General features: G+C 35.2%; 5 protein-coding genes across 8 annotated transcripts; 3 read left to right on the top strand and 2 right to left on the bottom strand.

The window, feature by feature from the left end:
- The first annotated feature begins 47 nt into the window (after window positions 1-47).
- On the top strand, window positions 48-2,455 carry LOC106615872 (uncharacterized). Of its 2 annotated transcripts, none has more exons than XM_014232244.3 (5): window positions 48-260; window positions 380-503; window positions 992-1,199; window positions 1,269-1,533; window positions 1,617-2,455. In XM_014232244.3, the coding sequence occupies exons 2-4, from the start codon at window positions 381-383 to the stop codon at window positions 1,517-1,519; spliced, it is 582 nt and encodes a 193-aa protein (XP_014087719.2). In that variant the 5' UTR covers window positions 48-260; window position 380; the 3' UTR covers window positions 1,520-1,533; window positions 1,617-2,455. The 2 variants fall into 2 exon arrangements, with proteins under 2 accessions (XP_014087719.2, XP_014087718.2); XM_014232243.3 differs by having other exon boundaries at window positions 52-260; window positions 1,269-1,515.
- Window positions 2,456-3,152: 697 nt separating this feature from the next.
- LOC106615889 (cell division cycle and apoptosis regulator protein 1) lies at window positions 3,153-12,154 on the bottom strand. The gene is made up of 13 exons (XM_014232267.3): window positions 11,625-12,154; window positions 11,308-11,551; window positions 10,906-11,246; window positions 10,334-10,837; window positions 7,222-7,666; window positions 6,321-6,423; window positions 5,938-6,254; window positions 5,183-5,371; window positions 4,490-5,031; window positions 4,242-4,423; window positions 3,933-4,168; window positions 3,768-3,865; window positions 3,153-3,703 (listed from the first exon to the last, which is right to left on the bottom strand). The coding sequence occupies exons 1-13, from the start codon at window positions 12,050-12,052 to the stop codon at window positions 3,412-3,414; spliced, it is 3,921 nt and encodes a 1,306-aa protein (XP_014087742.2). The 5' UTR covers window positions 12,053-12,154; the 3' UTR covers window positions 3,153-3,411.
- A 735-nt stretch (window positions 12,155-12,889) lies between these two features.
- Window positions 12,890-14,224, top strand: LOC106615867 (band 7 protein AGAP004871). The gene is made up of 5 exons (XM_014232238.3): window positions 12,890-13,055; window positions 13,118-13,268; window positions 13,333-13,698; window positions 13,765-13,930; window positions 13,987-14,224. The coding sequence occupies exons 1-5, from the start codon at window positions 12,998-13,000 to the stop codon at window positions 14,074-14,076; spliced, it is 831 nt and encodes a 276-aa protein (XP_014087713.2). The 5' UTR covers window positions 12,890-12,997; the 3' UTR covers window positions 14,077-14,224.
- A 656-nt stretch (window positions 14,225-14,880) lies between these two features.
- Window positions 14,881-16,479, top strand: LOC106615870 (band 7 protein AGAP004871). Its single transcript, XM_070109838.1, has 6 exons — window positions 14,881-15,057; window positions 15,129-15,279; window positions 15,340-15,705; window positions 15,790-15,955; window positions 16,017-16,185; window positions 16,250-16,479. The coding sequence occupies exons 1-6, from the start codon at window positions 15,018-15,020 to the stop codon at window positions 16,333-16,335; spliced, it is 978 nt and encodes a 325-aa protein (XP_069965939.1). The 5' UTR covers window positions 14,881-15,017; the 3' UTR covers window positions 16,336-16,479.
- A 1,173-nt stretch (window positions 16,480-17,652) lies between these two features.
- LOC138857375 (aminoacylase-1-like) lies at window positions 17,653-20,287 on the bottom strand. 3 transcript variants are annotated; one of them, XM_070109834.1, is made up of 7 exons: window positions 20,159-20,286; window positions 19,999-20,091; window positions 19,035-19,379; window positions 18,551-18,697; window positions 18,208-18,491; window positions 18,012-18,145; window positions 17,653-17,941 (listed from the first exon to the last, which is right to left on the bottom strand). In XM_070109834.1, exons 2-7 carry the CDS (start codon window positions 20,081-20,083, stop codon window positions 17,737-17,739), a joined length of 1,200 nt encoding a protein of 399 aa, XP_069965935.1. In that variant the 5' UTR covers window positions 20,084-20,091; window positions 20,159-20,286; the 3' UTR covers window positions 17,653-17,736. The 3 variants fall into 3 exon arrangements, with proteins under 3 accessions (XP_069965935.1, XP_069965937.1, XP_069965936.1); XM_070109836.1 differs by lacking the exon at window positions 18,551-18,697 and having other exon boundaries at window positions 20,159-20,287; XM_070109835.1 differs by having other exon boundaries at window positions 19,999-20,203.
- Between the last annotated feature and the right edge of the window lie 49 nt (window positions 20,288-20,336).

Here is a 20,336-nt window from a genome sequence, read left to right as displayed (position 1 = left end):
GTTGACAAGGTCTAGATTTTTTATTACAAATTTTTCTTAGCAGTGACATTCGACTAATTTGGCAGCATCGTTGCTCATACTGGACATCGAAGGATGCATTTGCTTTGTTAAAGAAAACACCAATTTGACAATCGAGTATATATTTTGTAAGAGAAATAATATATTGAATTTTTCACAACTAGAAAAGAAATCAAGTTTGCCAACAAAAACACATAAATATTTCTAAAGATATAAATTACAAGTTCAAAGCTAAAATTAAGGTATGATATCAGGATATGTTGACCTTCAAAAGAATTCACTCATATCGTAAATAACAATCACTTTAATGATTGTTTAAATGAAGCACAAGAAAAATTGAAAAAGTTTTATTTTTATATAGAATGCCCATGGGAGCAGAGCCTGTTTATCAACCGACGACCGTCTCGGTCTCATATGAACCACGACCAGGAAGAAACAATGTCCGTTTACTACCATTTAAAATACTGAGGAATTCACGATTTCAGGTATTGGTGAAATGTGTGTTTTTTTTGTTATTATTACCAAAGTGATATTCAGCTTAAATTAAATTTAGGTACTTATTAGATTTCAAAGTATAATTTTGTTTAACTTTTTATTTCAAATAATCAACAAAATAGTTCTGCAGGATAAACAAAATAAATTTCTCCGATTCTTTATTTATATTTCGAATCCTCCTAAATTTATGCTTTTAATCAGCAAAATATTTTTTGAACACTCAAACATACATATGCGCATAAATTGTTTAAAAGTGCTGGTAGGGACGCTCAAATAAGCTGAATTGTTTACACAATTTGCTATATAAATGCTTATACATACTATATATGTACATGTGCATATATACGTATCACTATTGTGCACCCATGTAGTTTTTAGTACTAGTAAAAATACATTTATCCATAAAAGAAATAAAACTATGTTTTCGTGCCCTGATTTATTATTCTTAACTCTAATTACACATGCATACTACTTTCAGCTATTTCTGCTGATTTTTGGACTCTTGTCAATTGCAACTGGTTTAGCAATATTTTCTAGCGTTCTAGCAAGTATGCCCAGTAATTTATTTTACAATGAGCATACCGAAGATCTGTCCGACAACGATATTGTGGTGACCTGTTCAGAAATTCCAACTGGTATTGTTGTTCTGTGTGTTTTTTTCATAGTAACCGGTGTAGTATGCGTTGGTAAGTAGAAGAAACTTATTTTTCTTTTCATTTTACTACAGTACTTGATCAATTATTGCATATTTTCAGGCGTATATGTATCAGTTGCTGATTGGCGACGTAGTTGTGTTTGCCGTTGTCCATTATTTGATAAGAAGAAATCGTTAGCTCGACAACTGCAATGCCAAAACGGAGGTGGTTGTGGTGAAGGCATAATGGCGTTAAATCCTTCAACAGATCCTCTGGTTTCACATACACAATACGCACCGGTATCAGAACTGCCACATCGAGGCGATGAAGAAGAACGCAGAAATTTGATGCCCGACAACAAAGATTGGTGATTTTATCATTTATCGTACATAAGATGTTTTAGAGAATTACACAAACTATTATTAGCACGTGTATTTATAATTGCTGTTTATTTTCTAAAATTTACAGTCTCAGCAGCGCTGAAGAGTCGGATCGTATGCTGGAGCCAGATCCACGTATTGTTTTGCGGCCAATGGGTCGCTTAGATGATGCTTAAGATCGAACGAAAAGGAAGGAATTGGACAAATTATGCAGCTGGCTGAGGTATGGCGGTAACTTTACTGTTACTGTCAATTTAACTGTAGAGATTCTACTCATATTTTGTGTACCCACTAAATTATTACAATTTTAATTATGTTAAGCTAGTTAGAGAGTTGTGTTATGGAACTAACACTAGTTTTGAATGTTTCAAATGCTTTAAATAATATATTAAGTGAGATTTTTTCATTTCTATTGATCTTCTAAAATAACAAGGATTTAACTAATTTTCACAAAACAGGAGATTTTAGCTCTCAATTATGTAATAAATTAAATTTTACATTGGCTTACTTAGCAAAAGAATTGAAATAATCTCGTAATTGTAAGCTACTATTTATTGCTTAGACAAAGTTCAGCAATTTGTTGATCCACGCACACACAAAAACACATTAATTCGTGTAAAATAAAAATGAAAATAAGAAATGAAAATTCAAATAAAAATAAAATAAAATTATATTGTAATTAACTACAAATAAGTAACTCTAAATTATTAGTACTTTTGGAAAATGTCCGTTCACATATGTATTTATAAGTATTTATAAATAAAGCACTTAAGCAGTACACGCAAACGAAGCGCGAAATCATGTGGAACTGTTTATTTTGTGCAATATATATTTTACTCTAAACGTATTTGTTGTAATTTATTTAAGTACATATTTGCTTTCTTAAACAATAAAATAACGTAAATACTTATTTTTTAAATCAAATAACGGTATAATTAACTATTTGTATTATATAAGAAAATTATCATCCATACTTGGTAAGCTTTTGAAGGTCTTTAACCTTGTCTGCAGTGATAGAAAGACCCAAAGTGTCTGCTATGAGCCACGTTTGCCATCGATATCACCGCTGAACTGACGATAATACGATAACAAACGAATAATATGTTGTTGTTGCTGTTGAAGCGAGTGCCTAACCCGAGCTGCTTCGATGGGGTCGAGCCAAAGGGGGAGGGGTGTTAAGTTGGTTTAGCGGGTCATGCGAAGAAGTAGTGTCGCGCGGGGACTCTTTGCAGGCAGGACATAAGTTTTGTATTTCGGGATCTATTTCGGATATGTAGGAGGTTAACCTGCTACAGTATCCAAAACGAAGTTGCGGATATAGAGGAGCCCAGCTCCCTGCAGTTGCTGTAGTGATGACAAAATGGATTTGTTACTTACCGATTCAAACAGGGTTAGATCCTCGAAATAACAAAACTTGGCCAGATAATATCCGGGTCAATTCCGGTAACGCAGAACCTGCTGTTGTGAGAATTGGTCCGCATAATTTACCACACAGCATTATTCAACCGAATCATTTAGAAAATGATTATGCTGATATACCAACAATTACTTTTCTCCTTTCTAAATAACTAAATTTCAATAAAATTGACGAATTGTTTTTGTTTGAAAAAAAAATGACGACATATTTTCCGTTAGCAAACCTTTGCAGCCTTTATTTTATTATATATATATATATATTTTGGAAAATTCATAAAATATTTATTAATGTGTATATGTATCTAATCCTTAGCCAGAGGAATATTCAAATAACAAGTCCTGTTTAATGTTGTTTTAGTGAAGATGGGACAAATTGTGTAAATGTTTTGTAAATATTTTCAAGTTCACATAAAACCATAACACGCATAAAACACTTATTAAACCAATGATCTAGAATAAATGCATTTTTAGTCTTCCATTGGTTCCTGCTCTTCCTCTTGCTCATTCTGTTCAGTTGTATCTGTTTCTTCTTTTACGGTTTCTGTTTTCTTATTCTCATTTTTATCCTTGACTTCATGGACCTTCTCGGCATCTTTGCCAGATACCTTTGATTTATCTTTTTCTTTATTCTTCTCCTTCTCCTTCTCCTTTTCCTTATCTTTATCCTTTTCCTTCTCCTTATCTTTGCTGGACTTCGTACTTTCTTTAGTTTTGTCCTTATCTTTATCTTTATCCTTATCAGCGTCCTTATCGCGTGCGCTAAATAATTTGAGCGTTTGATATATTAGCATTAATAGAAACAACCGTTAGCAGCATATTTTACCTGTCCGACTTGTGATCCTTGTCTTTCTCACGACTGAAGTATGGTGCTACACGGCTGTAAATGAGCGAGAGTGTGCTATGCTGATCCCGATACTTACGCTGAAAACAAATAAACGATAAGTTTTTGAAGTGCCAACTTTTAGAACTATATTTCCAAAATACTTACATTCACCGCGAATAGGTCTTGATCTGCATCGGAGAGTTTACGTGTTAAGCTCTTAACTTCCGACTGCAAGTCTTTGACTTTGTTGCTTGACTTGGAATGATCGCGCTGCAAATCGGTATGTTGTTTTCTGAGATCGTTATATAATTTCTCCAAATCACCATAGTTCTTCTCGGTGCGCTTGATTTGCTCCAATAATTTGCCAACGTGTATGACAATGCCATTATAGTTGACCAGACCTGAGTAGCGACCAAAAGCAATTATTTTATTCATATTTATAAAGTGATATAGTATTCATTGTTATGTAATTACCATCATTATCATTCGAATCGTTATTAGAAGCGATGGCGCTCTCCTCACCGCTAAACTCATTCTCTTTCGGTATGTATATACCGTTGCCCTGCGCAATTTTCCTCAACTCCTCACTGGGTATATCATCAGCATCCTCAAGTTTAGGTGGCGCTTCGTTGGATTCTTCCTTGTCGGTAAGTTTTCTAAAAGCAGCAAATTCATTGATTGCATAAAAAGTTACTATAACTTTTCGTTAAATCAAATTTTACCGGTAATAAAATGCTTGACGTATTGAAAGTTTTCCCAGCACTCGACGTATTTGGCCACGCGATAAATTCAAGCCCAACACCGTGAATAAATCCTCCAAATCTTTTTCAAAAATATAACCACAATGTGTGGTGTCGAAGTAGATGAAAGATAGCAAAAGCTGTGGCTTCACCACAATCATTTTTTTGTCCGAAACATGTTCACGCTCCTTTTCCTTGCCGTTGACGCCCGCCGATTTGTGTCTACGTTCGCTTTCAGCGTCATCGGCAATACTACGTTTTGAAGCTCTACGTTCGGTTATGGATTTACCGTTGCCGCCATCAACATTGGATTTTGCATCGGCAGAGGTTTTCGACTCTTCATCCACTTCCATAGTTTGAGCAACGTCCGTTTTATTGCCACCATTGACGCCCTCATCGTGTTTGTCTTTGGACTCATCTGTGGTCTCATTATTTTCCTCCTTGTGTAGATACATTTCTTTGTAGATGTTGAAACCGAAGTCGCGCATTAACATTTCGTTAAATAACTCAGCGAAAATGGACACCTGAATATATAAGAAAGGTAAAGGAGTACAAAACAAATAACTTATATTAAGGTATACAATGTAATAATGCAATTATTATAGTAGACTGCAATAAAAGCTAATAGAAGAATCTATTTTCACTTTCTTTTTTATTCACTAGGCATTTACTAACCTCAAAGAAGCGCTCCTTTGTATCTGCTGGGCCATAATCCAATAAGACAGATAATGACATCATTGAGCAATCAAATTTTCCACCTTTAACGGTTTTATTGGGATGTACAATAATGTGTTCTTTAGTTGGCAATTTATAACGGCGTATTAATTGATTTTTCTCCTTTTCGTTTAATTCTTTGGGTGTCTCCTGTGTATAAGTAATGTATATTAGATTTGTTTAGCAAAACAAAATAGAGTTAAATTAAAAAAAAAAAAAAATAAATAAATAAATAATAATAATAATGATAAAATAATAATAATAAAATTATAATACTAATAAAATAATAATGTAATAAAAAAAATATTATAAAAATAGAGTATTAGGAAATAATAATACATTAAAAAAAATTAATAAAAATGATAACCACAAAATTATGTAAAAAAAATATAAATAGATTTCTATTACATTGCTACCCGTATAGGGGGTTTCCTTTGTATGAGAACCAACGCTTTTAGGTTTATATGTCACAAAAAAAATTAAAATTATATAAAATTAAAAAATAAATACAAATGAAAGATAAATAAAAATTAAATTAACAAGAAAAAATATATGAATAAAAAATAAATAAATAACAATATAATATAAAAACATATTACTATAAAAAACAATAATTACTTAAAAAATAATTATATTGGCAACACACAAAAAACAAATTTATAAATAACAACCAAAAAATAAATTAAAAACGAAAAAAATGTCTATTGCATTGCTACCTCCGGGTTCTTGCTCGAGTCATATTCATCCAGTATGACTATGTCACTCATATCCACATCAATAACATCGTTCCATTCCTCTTGCTCTTCGTTCTCTTCATCCTTAGGCTTATCGTTTTCTTCTTCTTCTTCTTTCTGTTCGACTTCTTCAGTTTTGGTTTCTGCTTTCTTATTAGCATTAGTCTCAACCGTTTTAGCGGGCTTTGATTGGGCTTTGGTAGGCTCATTCTTCGGCGCTGTTTTCTTTGCAGCCTTATCCTCAGCCTTTTCTGTGTTTAAAGCCTTGGCCAAACGTGCCATAATTATATTACGAGCACCTGTTGGAGAGAGTGGAGTTTTAAAGCATGAATAAATATTGTCTGCCAATATTTGCTATAAAATACCTTTTGGTGATAGATTACGTGCTGTTAGCTCATCGCGTATGTCCTGCACCTTCATCGACTTCAAATCCAATTTGGAATAATGTGTAGCTTCCGGTAGGTCATTCTGAAATCAGCGACAGTTATTAAAATGAAATTGCGCACGGAGCTTCTCGGAGCAGTATTTTTTTTTTTTTTGCTTGTTTGCAATTATTCATATTCAATTTTTAGCTAGTATAAGTATTGTTAACGATATACACATAGATATGCACAACGGGGGGTTGGTCACGAGGTGTGTTGATTTACCGATTGCAGACCAACTTTGTTGATACTTGATACTTTTTCTTTTTAATTAAATATATTCAAAGGGATATGAATATGAATTTTAAAATTTGAACAGAACTGCGCATAAGCTGAATGCGTGCTAATTAAACGGAGCGGTTCGGTTTGAAAGTCGGTCGTTAGGCTTAAATATTATGCTGCTTTGGCAGACGCAGTTGTGTGCGCATGCGTTACGACATGTGCATTGCTCACGGCGTTACATAATCGGCTAGCCTTTACAAGGGTTTACAAAACGACATGCATATATGTATATGTTATGTAAAACTTTGTCCTTTTTTTGGTGTTGTTACAACGACAAAGCGTTTGTATTCAAACTATGCGCTGCGGCTGGATAACAATTTCGTTTTATACTCGCTTTATAGGAAAGTGAGCATAAGAAAGCGTAACCGAATCGTACGTATACAAAAACGAATTCGACGAAACAGAAAAAAAAAAATTGGTTCAGTAGTTCTACAACGGCATACATACAAAACATACTAAAGAATCAAGAAAAAAAAACGTATTTATGTTAATAACTTATAATTAGCATTTGCATGTGTGCTTTTAGATCATCACTGTTGTCGCCAGCAGCGCTCATTTCTACCTCCTCTATAGTAATAACTTCCGCCGTAGTATCCGCAGCAGCAGCAGCAGCCTCGTCGTTTCCGTTCGATGTGACGGTTGTGGCTTGCGCGTCATTTTCATTGTTTGCTGTGGTGTCGGCAGCTTCCATTGACTTGTCCGCATCATCCGTTGCAGCGTCGGCATTTGAAGTATCAGCAGCAGCATCGTCAGCGTCACCGTTTGGCGATGCGTCAGCTAAATCAGTGGTGGCATTATTGGCGGCGGCTGTCTTTGCAGCAGCACTTTTACGCGCGATTACATTCTCCACGGCGCTCTTGTAGACTTGACTAAGCTCTTGCCATTGGGCGGCGTTCGGCATACACGAATGCACATCGGGCAAATATATAACAACAGTTTCGATACGCGGTGGTGCGTCCTTCTTCTTGTGATCTTGACGATGATAGTGAAGCTCCACAAAGCGATACCTATGCAAACAATTTCGAACAAGAGAAACCCCAAGCGATTACATCGATATTCAAGCGCCGTGCGATATTTGACCATTTCACATAAAGCCCCCGGCAATTTGCAGCAGTTGTAGCAGCAGCGGCATCATTGTAGAGTTGTTGTTAGTGTGTGGTGTGTGGTGGTTAGGTTGCGGTTCAAGATCAGGCACGTCAAGTTGTTTGTGGGTGTTGAGTAATCACATCGAACAACAATGAGAAAAAGTAACAAAATATTAGAGAAGGAACGCAGTTGCAATTAGCCACCATCGGTTCCAGTTACGGCGCCCAGCCAAGTGCATTCACATTGTTGATTTTTATGTTTTGTTGTACCAAGACGTTGTGTTGACATTCGTTTCAGTCGTTCCGTTGGGTTGTTGGTTGTGTCCGTCCAGAATGCAGTATGTGAATTTGGTTTTTGATTATTTTTATTGTTATTGTATATAATGAGTGCAATCACCAGTGAAATGGTGAAGCAAAGCAGACGCATTTACGAAACATGGAAAAGAAAGAAAAAAATCATAAGGAATGTGGAAAATTTTTATGTGCTCGATTTGATTTTTTTGTTTTGAAGTTATTTAGTTTTTTTTTTTTTTTTTTGTTTTTTTAATGAGAGAGGGGAAACGTGGTTTACAATCACAATAGATATATTGACGTTAGGAAATAAGTTTTGTATTCGTTGCATAAAATTGTGTGCACCTTGCTGTAAAGAATTATACTTTGTTAATAATAAATACAATGGTATTACTTGAGATTACTTTAATAATTCATAACATACTGTTAATCAGAGTCAGGTATGCCTCTTTAATGCACGAAATGTCGTACATTTGAAAACTAAAGTACGGAAAATTACATAACCTAGAAGTTAGTGTGCGCTTTATAATTGTATACTTCTCAGCACAATTATTTTGTTTACCAGTAATTTATGTGTAGATATTTGACACCTATAAAAACTATAGTTGTTTGTAACCGAATATGAGTACTCGTTAGTTTTATACTGAAAAGTGTGTATTATAATATGCGCTCGCTTATGTTTATTAGAACGTACTTGTGTTTTATTAATTTTAGTTTTTCATTTAGCGAAAAAATAAAAAAAATACACTACTATGTAAAATATAGACCAGAAAAAATAAATATTAAAAACTAATATTTAATAGAAATCTTAAATTTCGCATGAGATGCCATTGAATATGATATATTATGTATAAGTCTGCAATATATTATACCATCAGATCAAATTTGGCCCGGACTGGTACATAAAACCACGGTATGCCTAAATCGGCGCAACCTTTTGTATGTTTGGATGAAGTTTGATCTCCATATGTCAATAAGTATGTGTGTCGGCAACTGTTTTTTTTTTACGACGCGAAAGGCGATCTGTCGATTTTAAATACGAACATTTTTTTTTAAATTAATCAAAGAGTTTGCTTGAAATTTTGTGCTTCCAATGGCGGCTACGGAATCGTTGAAAATTATGTAGAAAAGTTGAGTTGTATAAAGTATTTATATTTAGTGTGTGTGGTCGTGAAGTCATCGAAATCTTGCCTCATGCGAGTCGTTTATCCACCTCATTTAATTACAGTGCTTGAAAATCATCGTGCTGCCTTTAGATAGATAGCAGAGGATCTCAGCATCTATTAAGGATCGACTCAACACATTTTGGTTAATGTTTTGGGTATAAAGCGTGCCAGTGCTAGACTCATATCAAAGGATCTGAAGCACAAACGACGCCCGATAGAGGTCGCAAAAGAGACGCTTGACAACTTAACTGAGGCTCCTACGTTCATTAAACGCATTAATACTGGTGACGATACATGGGTTTATTAATATGATTTCGAAACTATCCAACAATCTAGCAAATGGCGCTTCAAAAATCGCTAAGGCACCGAAGGCACCACAGCCGAGGCTTCTAACAAGTGTATGGAAAATTGAAGCAAGTATGTATTTATAATGTAGCCTTTTTTGAAGGCAACAATAAAGATTTGTATTAAAATATACGTGAAAATATAGTTTTTTTTTTGACAGTCCGGATAAAATTTCATCAGATAATATAATGTAAACAATACACAAAAACCTCAAATTATATAGCAATTACTCATTTTTGTTTTCAGGAATATAACCTTAAAAAATTAAATTCTATTTATAATATAAAAACGTTTATGCCAATTATAACTATATCTCACCCTAATCGTCTTGAACTAATGTTATTTTGCTGGGTTGTGTACTTTGCTTATAGATTTTTTCTATCATACCTCTAAGTCCAAAGTACTTGTCAGACATAAAAGTTGAGAATTGGAATATTTTGAAATATTGGTAATAACCTACAAAACCTATTTTCAATACGATATTTGAACGGCAGAGGTCCTTAACGGTCTGAACATTATTTGTATTTGAAAGCGTATTTTATGTACTTATGAGATAATCCCATAGGTGTTCATTATTATAACATTATTTATTAAACTATTTAGTCATTTATTAATAATTGAGTAATAAGGAAAAACTATTTTCATCGCATAATCAAAATAATATTTGCTTTTCGAAACACTGCCTTCAACTCCAATCCTATAAACATACAAATAACTGTTTTATAACGTGGCGTACTTTCTTAATAATATTCGAAATATTGCCCTAAAAATACCGGGAAATACATACCATTGGGTGCACTGTGATAGATCGACGCCAGTTAGTGCTTTGCAAGTGCGTATAGCTGTACGTATTAATACGGCCGGATCCTTATCTGGATTTTCACCATCAAGCGAGGGACTCCATGGACCACCAATAGCCATGGGTTCATTTCGTCCCCTAGTACCTACGAGGAAACTAATTAAACGTGAAGGATGCACCGTGTTCTGCTCGTTGTCGTTCTCGTCATCTTCAAAGCATTTTTGATAAAGATCGACGATGGGTGGGCAAGCCATAAGCATAACCTTAGCGGAATACAAATAATCTGCATCCGATGGTTCTAGTATATCGTTGTTTAGCTCGAATGGCGAGTCCACAATGCGATGCATTATATGAAATTGGCATGGACGGCGTAGCGAGAAAGCATTTTCGGGTGTGAAAACTTTAGGCCACAAGATGTTGGCATGAAAGAAGTCCGATGGAATGTACAATGTTGAGTAACGTTGACGTAATTCTTGCAAATCGGCTGAATTGCTGCAAATTTGTAAAGAATTCTTGAGTAAGATCCATTCCATAGACACGATATTTTATATATAACTTACTAGGCTAATATATTTTTGGGTATTTGAACCATATAACGACGAATTGCACGAGTACGGCGTCCCTTCGCTGCTGGACGATGTGGACTGCGTTCAACACGATCCCCACGCTCTCTATCACGTTCGCGTTCGCGGTCCCTTTCCTTTTCTCGTTCCTTTTCACGTTCACGCTCCCGATCACGATTACTACGCTCCAAAGCGTGATCAGGCTTGCCATCAGGACGAGTACGATCTCGTTCGCGCTCATGTTCACGATCTCTATCATGACCTCGTCCCATGCCTGACATGGTGCGTTCACGACTTCGTTCATTATCTTCACGTCGACGTTTCCGGTCTCTTTCCAACTTCATAAAAAAAGGAGTACATTATTATTTTTAATACCTATTTTGTGTTTTAGTTATTTACATCTTCACTATCACGGGAGCGAATATTGCGCTCACGTTCGCGGCGTTCTCGTTCCCTGTCATTTCTTCGTTCACCACGCAAGGGTGAAGAGTGGCGCGGTGAGCCATGTCGTTGTTGTAGCTGCATCTGTGCCAGTTGATATTCATTCGGTGGCGGCACAGCATTATAACCACTTCCACTTCTACCGCCACCTCCGCTGCCCATTAAAGGCGGCAATTGTTGAGCTTGGTGGGACATGTTTCCACTTTTGAAATAAAAGTGGTAATACATACATATATATTTTTAATTTTTTTGTAAATAAATTATTAATATCTCACCCCATTAGTTGTATCAGCGTTGCATTCCACTTAAATTGTCCTGTTGTAGAATAGGATGCTTCAAACATTACGCGATCACCCAATTTAGGAATGGCTCCCTTACATGCATTGCGGTAGAAGAAGACTTCATCGTTGATCAGTCCGCAATCATTATTGATTTTTGTTACCGTGCCTATAGAATTGGTCATCGTTTGACCACCGGCATTTGGTTGCTGAAAAGCAACTGGGTTCAAAGTTGTCGACCGTTGCTGTGGGTAAGCTACAGAGGGTGCACCGCCACCACCTTGCGAAAAAATGGCCGAGTGCCCAAAAGCAGATTGTGAAGCAGCATGTTGTTGCTGCATAAACATTCCGCTTTGATTTGCGCCTCCCTGATAAAAACCGCCTTTTCGCTGCCAAGCCTGATTTTGTTGGCCACCATAAGACATTATTTTGTCTTTTTTAAAACAATTATATTAGCAAAAATTAAATTTCTAACGTTAGAACTACACGCTTATACACTTTTCTTGCTATGCCGATAATTGCAGTTGTCAAACTTGACAGGGTGGTATTTTACGCAATTCAGTATTGCATTTAAATAGTACCATTTATATTAAGGGTGTTCACATACTAGTTGTTGAGTTATTTTTTATGAAAACAAGAAAAAACGTTAATTTTAGTGGTCCGATCTGAATAATACATGCCAAAAATATCTTGTCTAACAAAAAAGTGTTCCATACAAGAACTTGATTCCCATCATTCAGTTTATATAACAGCTATGTGCTATAGCAGACCGAGCTAAAAGTTTTGATTGAAGATTATAGCGTTGCCTTAGAAAATAATCCATACCAAATTTTGTGTATATATCTTGTCAAATAAAAAAGTTTGCCATACAAGGTTTTAATTTTGTGCGTTCAGTTTGTATGACGGGTTGGGAAGAAAAGAACATGTGCAAAATTTCAGAGTGATATCTCAAAAACTGAAGGACTACAGACAAACAGACCGACAGACAGTGGATAGACAGATATGCATAGCTAAATCGACTCAGCTCGTCACGCTGATCATTTATATAATATATATTCATATTTTAAACGGTCTCCGAGGTTTTTGGGTGCTACAAACATCATGGCAAAGTTCAGGGAATTAAATTGTGTATTTCGTAAGTATCATGCAATATTTTTCATGAACTTTTTTCTTTAAATGATGTGTTATTGTTATTATTTTGTAATTATTTGCTCAAGCCCTTCACAACTAAGTGGCTTTTAGCAGTACGGCAATCTAATTTTTTTTCAAATCGAAGGAGAATAAAATGTAATAAAAATTCATTTTGGTGACAATTGAAATAAAAAATATTGTAAAATACAAATATCAGTCGAAATACAAAATTTCTAGTTATGAGCGGGACAAACGAAAGTAATCGCTACGATGTTACGGGACGTCCGGTTGTGACAAGTAGGTACCCTTGTAATTCCAGAACATGAAGTTCATAATGTTTAAATTACTGTGCGTTTTAGCCGAAAATCAAGCCAACAGCACAATCGAAAAATTGGCTTTTGTGACTTCGTTCATTTTATTTTTAGTCCTTTTTCCGATTTCAATATTTGCATGTCTGGTTGTAATGTTGGAATTCCAACGCGCAGTTGTATTTCGGTTGGGACGATTAAGGTAAACTACTGCTATATAATAATTCAAATATGTATAAACTTATATTTTATTTTTAAATATATAGAAAGGGTGGTCCACGCGGTCCGGGTATATTTTTCATTTTACCTTGCATAGATAGTATCGTCAGTGTCGATTTGCGTACGGTTTCAATTGATGTTCCGCCGCAAGAAGTACTCACAAGAGATTCGGTGACAGTTACACTCGATGCTGTCATCTACTACCGTGTACATGATCCCCTAAGAGCGGTCATTCAAGTCGCTAATGTTATGTCATCGACAATGCTGTTAGCTCAGACGACTCTGCGTAATGTTGCAGGCACCAAAATGCTCATGGAGCTTTTGGCCGATAAGGACTCAATTTCCAAATCTATCGAAGATATTTTAGATGTAGCAACCGATCCTTGGGGTGTAAAGGTGGAGCTTGTGGAAATGTAACTAAAATGTGTAGCTGTATATAGGTGTATTGAAAAACTTATGATCACCTCTAATTTTTTTAGCAAAGATGTCCGCCTGCCTTTTGCGCTGCAACGCGCCATGGCCGCCGAAGCGGAAGCTGCACGTGAGGCCAAAGCGAAAATTGTTGCTGCAGAAGGTGAATACAAAGCGTCGACTGCGCTGAAGCAGGCTTCGGATATAATTGGAATGAATCCAATTGCATTACAGGTATTGCTTCTGCTATAACTGGCTAAATGAAAACAAAATATTTGTTTTTTTTTTAGTTGCGGTACTTGCAAACAATGAACACAATATCGGCGGAACGCAATACAACAATTATATTTCCGTTTCCGATTGAGCTTATGGATGTTTAAGTGTTTTATTAGAATTGTGGGACGAAGTGTTTTTAATGATGTATATATAATATATTAAATTGTGCGAATTTTTAGCTAAACCTGTGATAGACTTTTAAAGTTATGAACGAAAATGAAGGCATCCAGGTCCATCGTAGGGATCACAATATTTGTGTTAATGAAATTTTAGTTTTATAAGTTATTCACTTGTCCCATTGATATAAATTTTTTCGCAAAAAGTCCTTATTAGTTACAATTCGAAATGTTGGTTTCACTATTAAATTATGGTTAAACCGTTAACGAACGGAAGTTATAGCATCTGATTTGATAGCGCAGTGAAAATGCTAGAGATTATATTACGACCGAGCGAAGGCTGAAAAGGTCGACTATAATCGTTATCGACAATTTTCAGTAATCTTTTCAAGTCAATATAAAAACTTCACTCACTTCAAATGCTAAAGATTGTCGGATAGTGATATCGGACACTAGAATTGATGATACATCCTTCAAAGTAAACAGCTACCTTACCAACTTTCTACGCTCATTCACTGCAAGCAGCCCAACCGTATTCTCAACAAAATTGTCAATGATTGACGACAAAGCACTAACTTGATCGTGCCATTAAAGCCGATGACTTCAAAATTCCGGTTATGAGTTGACTAGATATCAAAAAATTACTCCACCAATTGTGTTAGCAAAATTGGTTAATTTCGGACCTCTGATCTGAGGTTATTGGTAATTAAAAAAAATTAATAGCGTAAAAATTGAATCGCATTTTGATAGTTATGCTAATAACAGGTATACAACAACGTAGCAACAAAGAGAACGTTGGATAACAAAGTACCTACCTCAATATTTTCAAGAAACTGAAACAACATAAAAAGTCAATTGGAATAAAATTAAAGTCGTTAAGAAATCACATTTATTTTAATTTGTTTTGCAAAATTTTCAGTCAACAAACTATGACTCGTCAGCGAAGAGAAGTGAAATATTTTGCAACAAGTGAGATCGTACCCACATAAAAACTATATATGTATATTATAGGTATAATTGAGGTTACTAATTATTTTCAGGTGAAAACAATCCACCCAGCGGCATTGAACAGGTCGTTGTCTTCATAAGCCACATATTGATAATACTAACGTTTCCGTTATCAATCTTTCTGTCACTGATCGTCTTATCCGAATACCAAAGGGCCGTCATATTTAGATGTGGACGTCTGAGGTATTGCTAATTTTCTTATTTTCGTTTGTTATTATTAGAGGCGTTATGACTTTGTTGCAGACATGGTGGAGCACGTGGTCCGGGTCTTGTCTTTAAAATACCATGTGTAGATTTTTGTGTAAAAGTTGATTTGCGAACGACTTCTTACGATGTCCCAGCGCAAGAAATTCTCACAAAAGATCACGTGACAATCAGTCTGGACGCTGCGGTTTACTATCGAATTTTCGACCCTTTACTAGCGGTAATACAAGTGGAGAATGTGCATTTAGCAACGCGCATGTTAGCGCAGGCGACGCTGCGAAATATAGCCGGACAGAAGCACGTTCTGGAATTGATGTCCGAAAAGGATTCGGTCTCGATGGCTATGGCGGCGTTACTAAAAAGCGCTTCAGCACCGTGGGGGGTGTATGTTGAGCGTGTTGAAATGTAAGTTTTTACATTTTTCCCATTCGATGAGCTCAATGTCTAACTATTTATATATATGTTTTTTTTTTCAAAAATAATTTTCAGCAAAGATGTTCGCTTGCCACTTCAATTGCAGCGTGCTATGGCTGCTGAAGCCGAAGCTATACGCGAAGCAAAAGCGAAGGTGGTTTCAGCCGAAGGTGAATTGAGCGCCTCGAAATCATTGAAAGCCGCATCCGATGTTATAGCATCGAATCCAGTAGCGCTGCAGGTGAGTATCTACGCATATATGAATATATTTTAATTCACATTTATGATCATATTTTTTCTAGCTGCGCTATTTGCAAACCCTAAGTCTTATTTCCGGTGATCAAAATAAAAATATCATATTTCCATTCCCTGTGAATTTGATAAGACAATTAGTGATGGGCAAATGTAATGAACCAAGTCAGGGAAGCTCATCCAAGAAACGAGTTTCAAGTAATCTAAAGGAAGAATTAGGTAGAGGTCTTATGTGTAAATATGTTTAATGACCTTAATTAATTTATTTTATATTACTAATCAGAAATTAATCGCGAGGTTGACGAAGCATTAGAGGAAGCATATAGAGTTTTGGATTGCAAGATTGTAAAGTTATCACAGGAAAGCTAAAAAGAATCAAAAAGTCGTGAGAATATTTCAAACTACTCTTTTGGAAAAACGACATATTGATTTGATAAAGATTACTTAATTTAAATTATACGTAATATGTTTATTATCTTGCTAAATGCTTAATAAATATCAGCGTATTATTTCTTAATGCTTTAATTTTTTATCTCCACAACAAAAACCTAAGACTATGATGATATACAAGTAAATGTAGTCCATAGCGTAGTAAGTATCACCGAAACTTTTAACACCCCATCAGAAAACACGAAGGACACAGTCCCAAAAGACACCGAAAAAGAAAACGAAATTAATTAGTTTATACCATTTCAATACCAGCTTCTATAAAAGTGATTTTGAAACAAAGATCGATGTACGAGTATACCGTATAATCAATTTTGACCCGTACTGACAAAAAACGACAAGTCAACCCATCTTTTAATGGGGTCATAGGAGATGTCATGAGGTCTATTCTAGCAAAACTGAACATAACATAGTGTGATCAGAAGTTGTCACCAGAGGTACTAGTAGACATATTTTATCCACTTATCTTCTTACTTTTCCAATACTAAAGGGTGTTTTTCATTTGACATATGGTTTTCCAGAAGAAATAAAACGCATACAAATAATTTATATTATATTTATATAATTTTGCCACTATGTTTTAAAAATAGTTTCGGGCAAGTGGCTGCCGCGGTTGGCTAGAACAAATTCCGACCGGGAGGCCTCTTTTGGACCTATTCACCGAACTTGCAACGGGCTTGATGGTCGTTCAAGTTTAACTCTTACACGTGTCGAATTTTGTAAGCCTGCAAACCAAGATTCTTCCGTAAAATCTTCCATAAAGTGGATGGTATAGCCGGAATAGTTGCGCGTAATGGCGGATGAACTCATTTGAGACATTCAGTGTCTCTGAGGATACTACTACTAGAGTAAACGTGGTGCGGAACTGTTCCATGGTTGCTCGAATTACCGACTCTGCTGGCCGATTATGTCGACCGAATATTGGACGCAGCGTGCGTTGCGGTAATAAATTTGCACGATTTGCAAACGTTCTTCTGGATTATGAAAAGGTAAACCAAACTGAGTATAAATCAAGTAACAGCTGTAAAAAAGACCAAGTCCGAAAAAAGTATTGCCTCATTGTAAACCATACGTCTAATAAAAACCGTTATGAGGTATATCTATAATGAAAATTGGAAAAAAATCTGAAATTGGGCATAATAAATATGGGAGAATTAAGTCTACACCTTCTCCTAGCGCCCATATACCGATCATCTCCCTCACTCTGAATGCCTTAAATCGTATAAAACGATCAGGATATTCGATTTCTTTGCAATATTTTTACATTTATTTTAAAAGTAAATTCTTTATTGAAAATATTTTTTATACATAGTAAGATTTAGTTCAAGCATTTGCAATGCCTGGTAATATATTTTCGTATATTTCTATGCCCCTTAAATAGGTGTCTGCCTGCAAATACTCATCATTATCGTGCAGCAGAATCGGTGTATTCGTCATTGGAGAGAAACCCAAGGCTGGTATATTCATTTGACGCACGTATCGGCTGTCTGTGACACCGGGAAGCACTGCAGTACGCACTTTCAAACCACTAAAAAAAAATTTTACATAAAATATAAGTACAAGTAGACAATAAAATGTTTGGGAAGGCTTAGTCTTACAGTTTTTTCATCGCATTTTGCATGCCCACCCAATAGGGATTGGTTTCATTTATAACAGTAGCTGGAATTTTTTTGTCTTGAGTAGGGAACTTGATTGTAATATCACCACCAGCTTCGTCACACCAAACTTTTAGCTGTAATTAAAAAAAAAAATGAAATAAAATCCATAAAAATAATAATTATTCATTTAGCAAACCTGCTTTTGTAGTGCCTCAAGGTCTTCATGGATGCCCAAGCGTAGGTCGAAAGTTGCCTTAATCACAGGTGGTATAACATTGTTCTGCAGGCCACCTTTCACCACTGTCAAATTAACGGTACTGACATTACCAAGTTCAAGCGACCGGTCGCTGCTTAAGAGACTTTCTGCTCTTTTCCTTAGCTCCAACATTTTACCGAGAATATATTGGAATTTTTGAGCAGCTGTATTTTTATGCAACAAGGATCCATGTCCCGTTGTGCCACTTATAGTGAAATGAACATCTAAACAAAAATAATAATTCCTTCAAATGATATTTATTAAAAATTTTTTTGGTGCTTACACCAAATAGTCTTTTCAGCATAGTACACGGCATATTCATCTTTTACACTCGCTATGCCTTCGTCTAAACAAAAACCAACATTCAGTTTTCGAAAATTATCGGTTTGTACGAAACATTTCATTCCCAGGACTCCACTGATTTCCTCATCTAAAATAATTGCAAAATTTAGGTAGTTTAAGGCAGTAAATGAATCGGTATTACCGCACCTTTCGAGTTTTTAGGGAATTTTGTTAAAAAGGTTTGTTTGTTCTCTATCTAAACTTACTTCATACGACTGCATATTATATTCTTTGGCAAATAAATAAATTTTACTTATATTTTTTAACATTTAATGGGGACATCTAGGTTCATAATTGCAAAATTGTTTTATCGTGGGTATTTCATTCTATAGAATCAACGCTTCTATTTTTATCGGGTTGAATAATTATAAAATATTCCTTTTCCCCATAAAATGCATCGAAAAGCTAATAAATAATATTCTTACCGGGCACAAAAGTGACATGTATAGTTCGTTTGAATGTAGCGCCTTTCTTTTTAAGTGCTCGTATAGCTGCTAAATACTGCATACCCACACATTTCATATCCTGTGACCCACGTGCAAATATTCGACCTTGCTCGTCCATTTCGGCAGCAAAAGGTGGATGCGACCACTTTTCTGGATAAACCGGTACCACATCCATATGTGAATTGAGCATTATCGATGCTAGTTCAGGTTGTTGTCCCAACCATGTCATGATAACAATGGGCTTAGTAGGGCCGCCAGGGTAGCATATTTCTACAGTTAAGCCTAAATCTTTGGATTGCTTGTTCAAAAACTCCACGCAAGGTGCTATTTTTTATTTAAATTAAAATAAGTTTAAAAAACTTTGAAGTTTAATAAATATGTATTGTATATAGTAGGGTGGTGCGGAAAAAAACATTTTTTTTTTGCTTAGCCTGAGGATAAAATTTGTAAATTATAAAAAAAGAAAATATAGGAAATAAAAACAGTTTTTTTAACATTTAGAGGCAGCCCACTCAGTTTTAAAGTAAATTTTCGAGTTACAATTTTTATCTCGTAAAAATTTGTTGATAAGTGTTCTAGCAGCTGTGAAGAGTCCTCTTTCCGGCCAATTAAAAGTTACCAACTTAAAAAAAAAATTTTGTGGTCATTATTGGAGTTTTAAAAAAAAGTCTTAAACGACAACATGCTTTTCTTAAGCGTTAAAATAAAATTTGAGTCAAAAACCGTCACATTCGGTAATTTTTATATAAATGTAAAGAGTTTAAACCAAAAATATTTTTTTCTTGTCCAAAAAAAATTTTAACTCGAAATTTACTTTAAAACTGTTTTTGTCCAAAAATTTTCTTTTTTTTTTAGCATCTACAGATTTTACCCTCAGGCTAAGCAAACAAAAAAAAAAATTTTTTCGCTCCACCCTAGTATATAGTATATATATAAAACTTACTGTAATCTATGTTCGGATGGACGCTGGGTATCCGCAAATATTCTCGAAATAATTGTATTTCCTTATTGTTCTTCCAGTCGCTCATATTTTCAACTATTAATTTGTTTATAATTAAATTTAAAATGAGTCTTTGATTGTGCCTAATATTTAATACGCTCACTTGCACTTAAGGAAGACCACCTGCTGTGTAAGTACCTATAGAACTATTTTTTATCTCGCCGAACTTCCCATTATATATCAGTGTGAAGAGCATGGAAGTAGGTAGAATATATTTAGGCGAAGTATTTTCGATAAATATCGATGCCGATACCGATAAAAAAGTTTTTCATACAAGGACT

The sequence above is a fragment of the Bactrocera oleae genome, chromosome 5 (assembly GCF_042242935.1).
Source record: "Bactrocera oleae isolate idBacOlea1 chromosome 5, idBacOlea1, whole genome shotgun sequence".
Classification (NCBI taxonomy): domain Eukaryota; kingdom Metazoa; phylum Arthropoda; class Insecta; order Diptera; family Tephritidae; genus Bactrocera; species Bactrocera oleae.
This window is presented reverse-complemented; position numbering and strand designations above follow the sequence as displayed.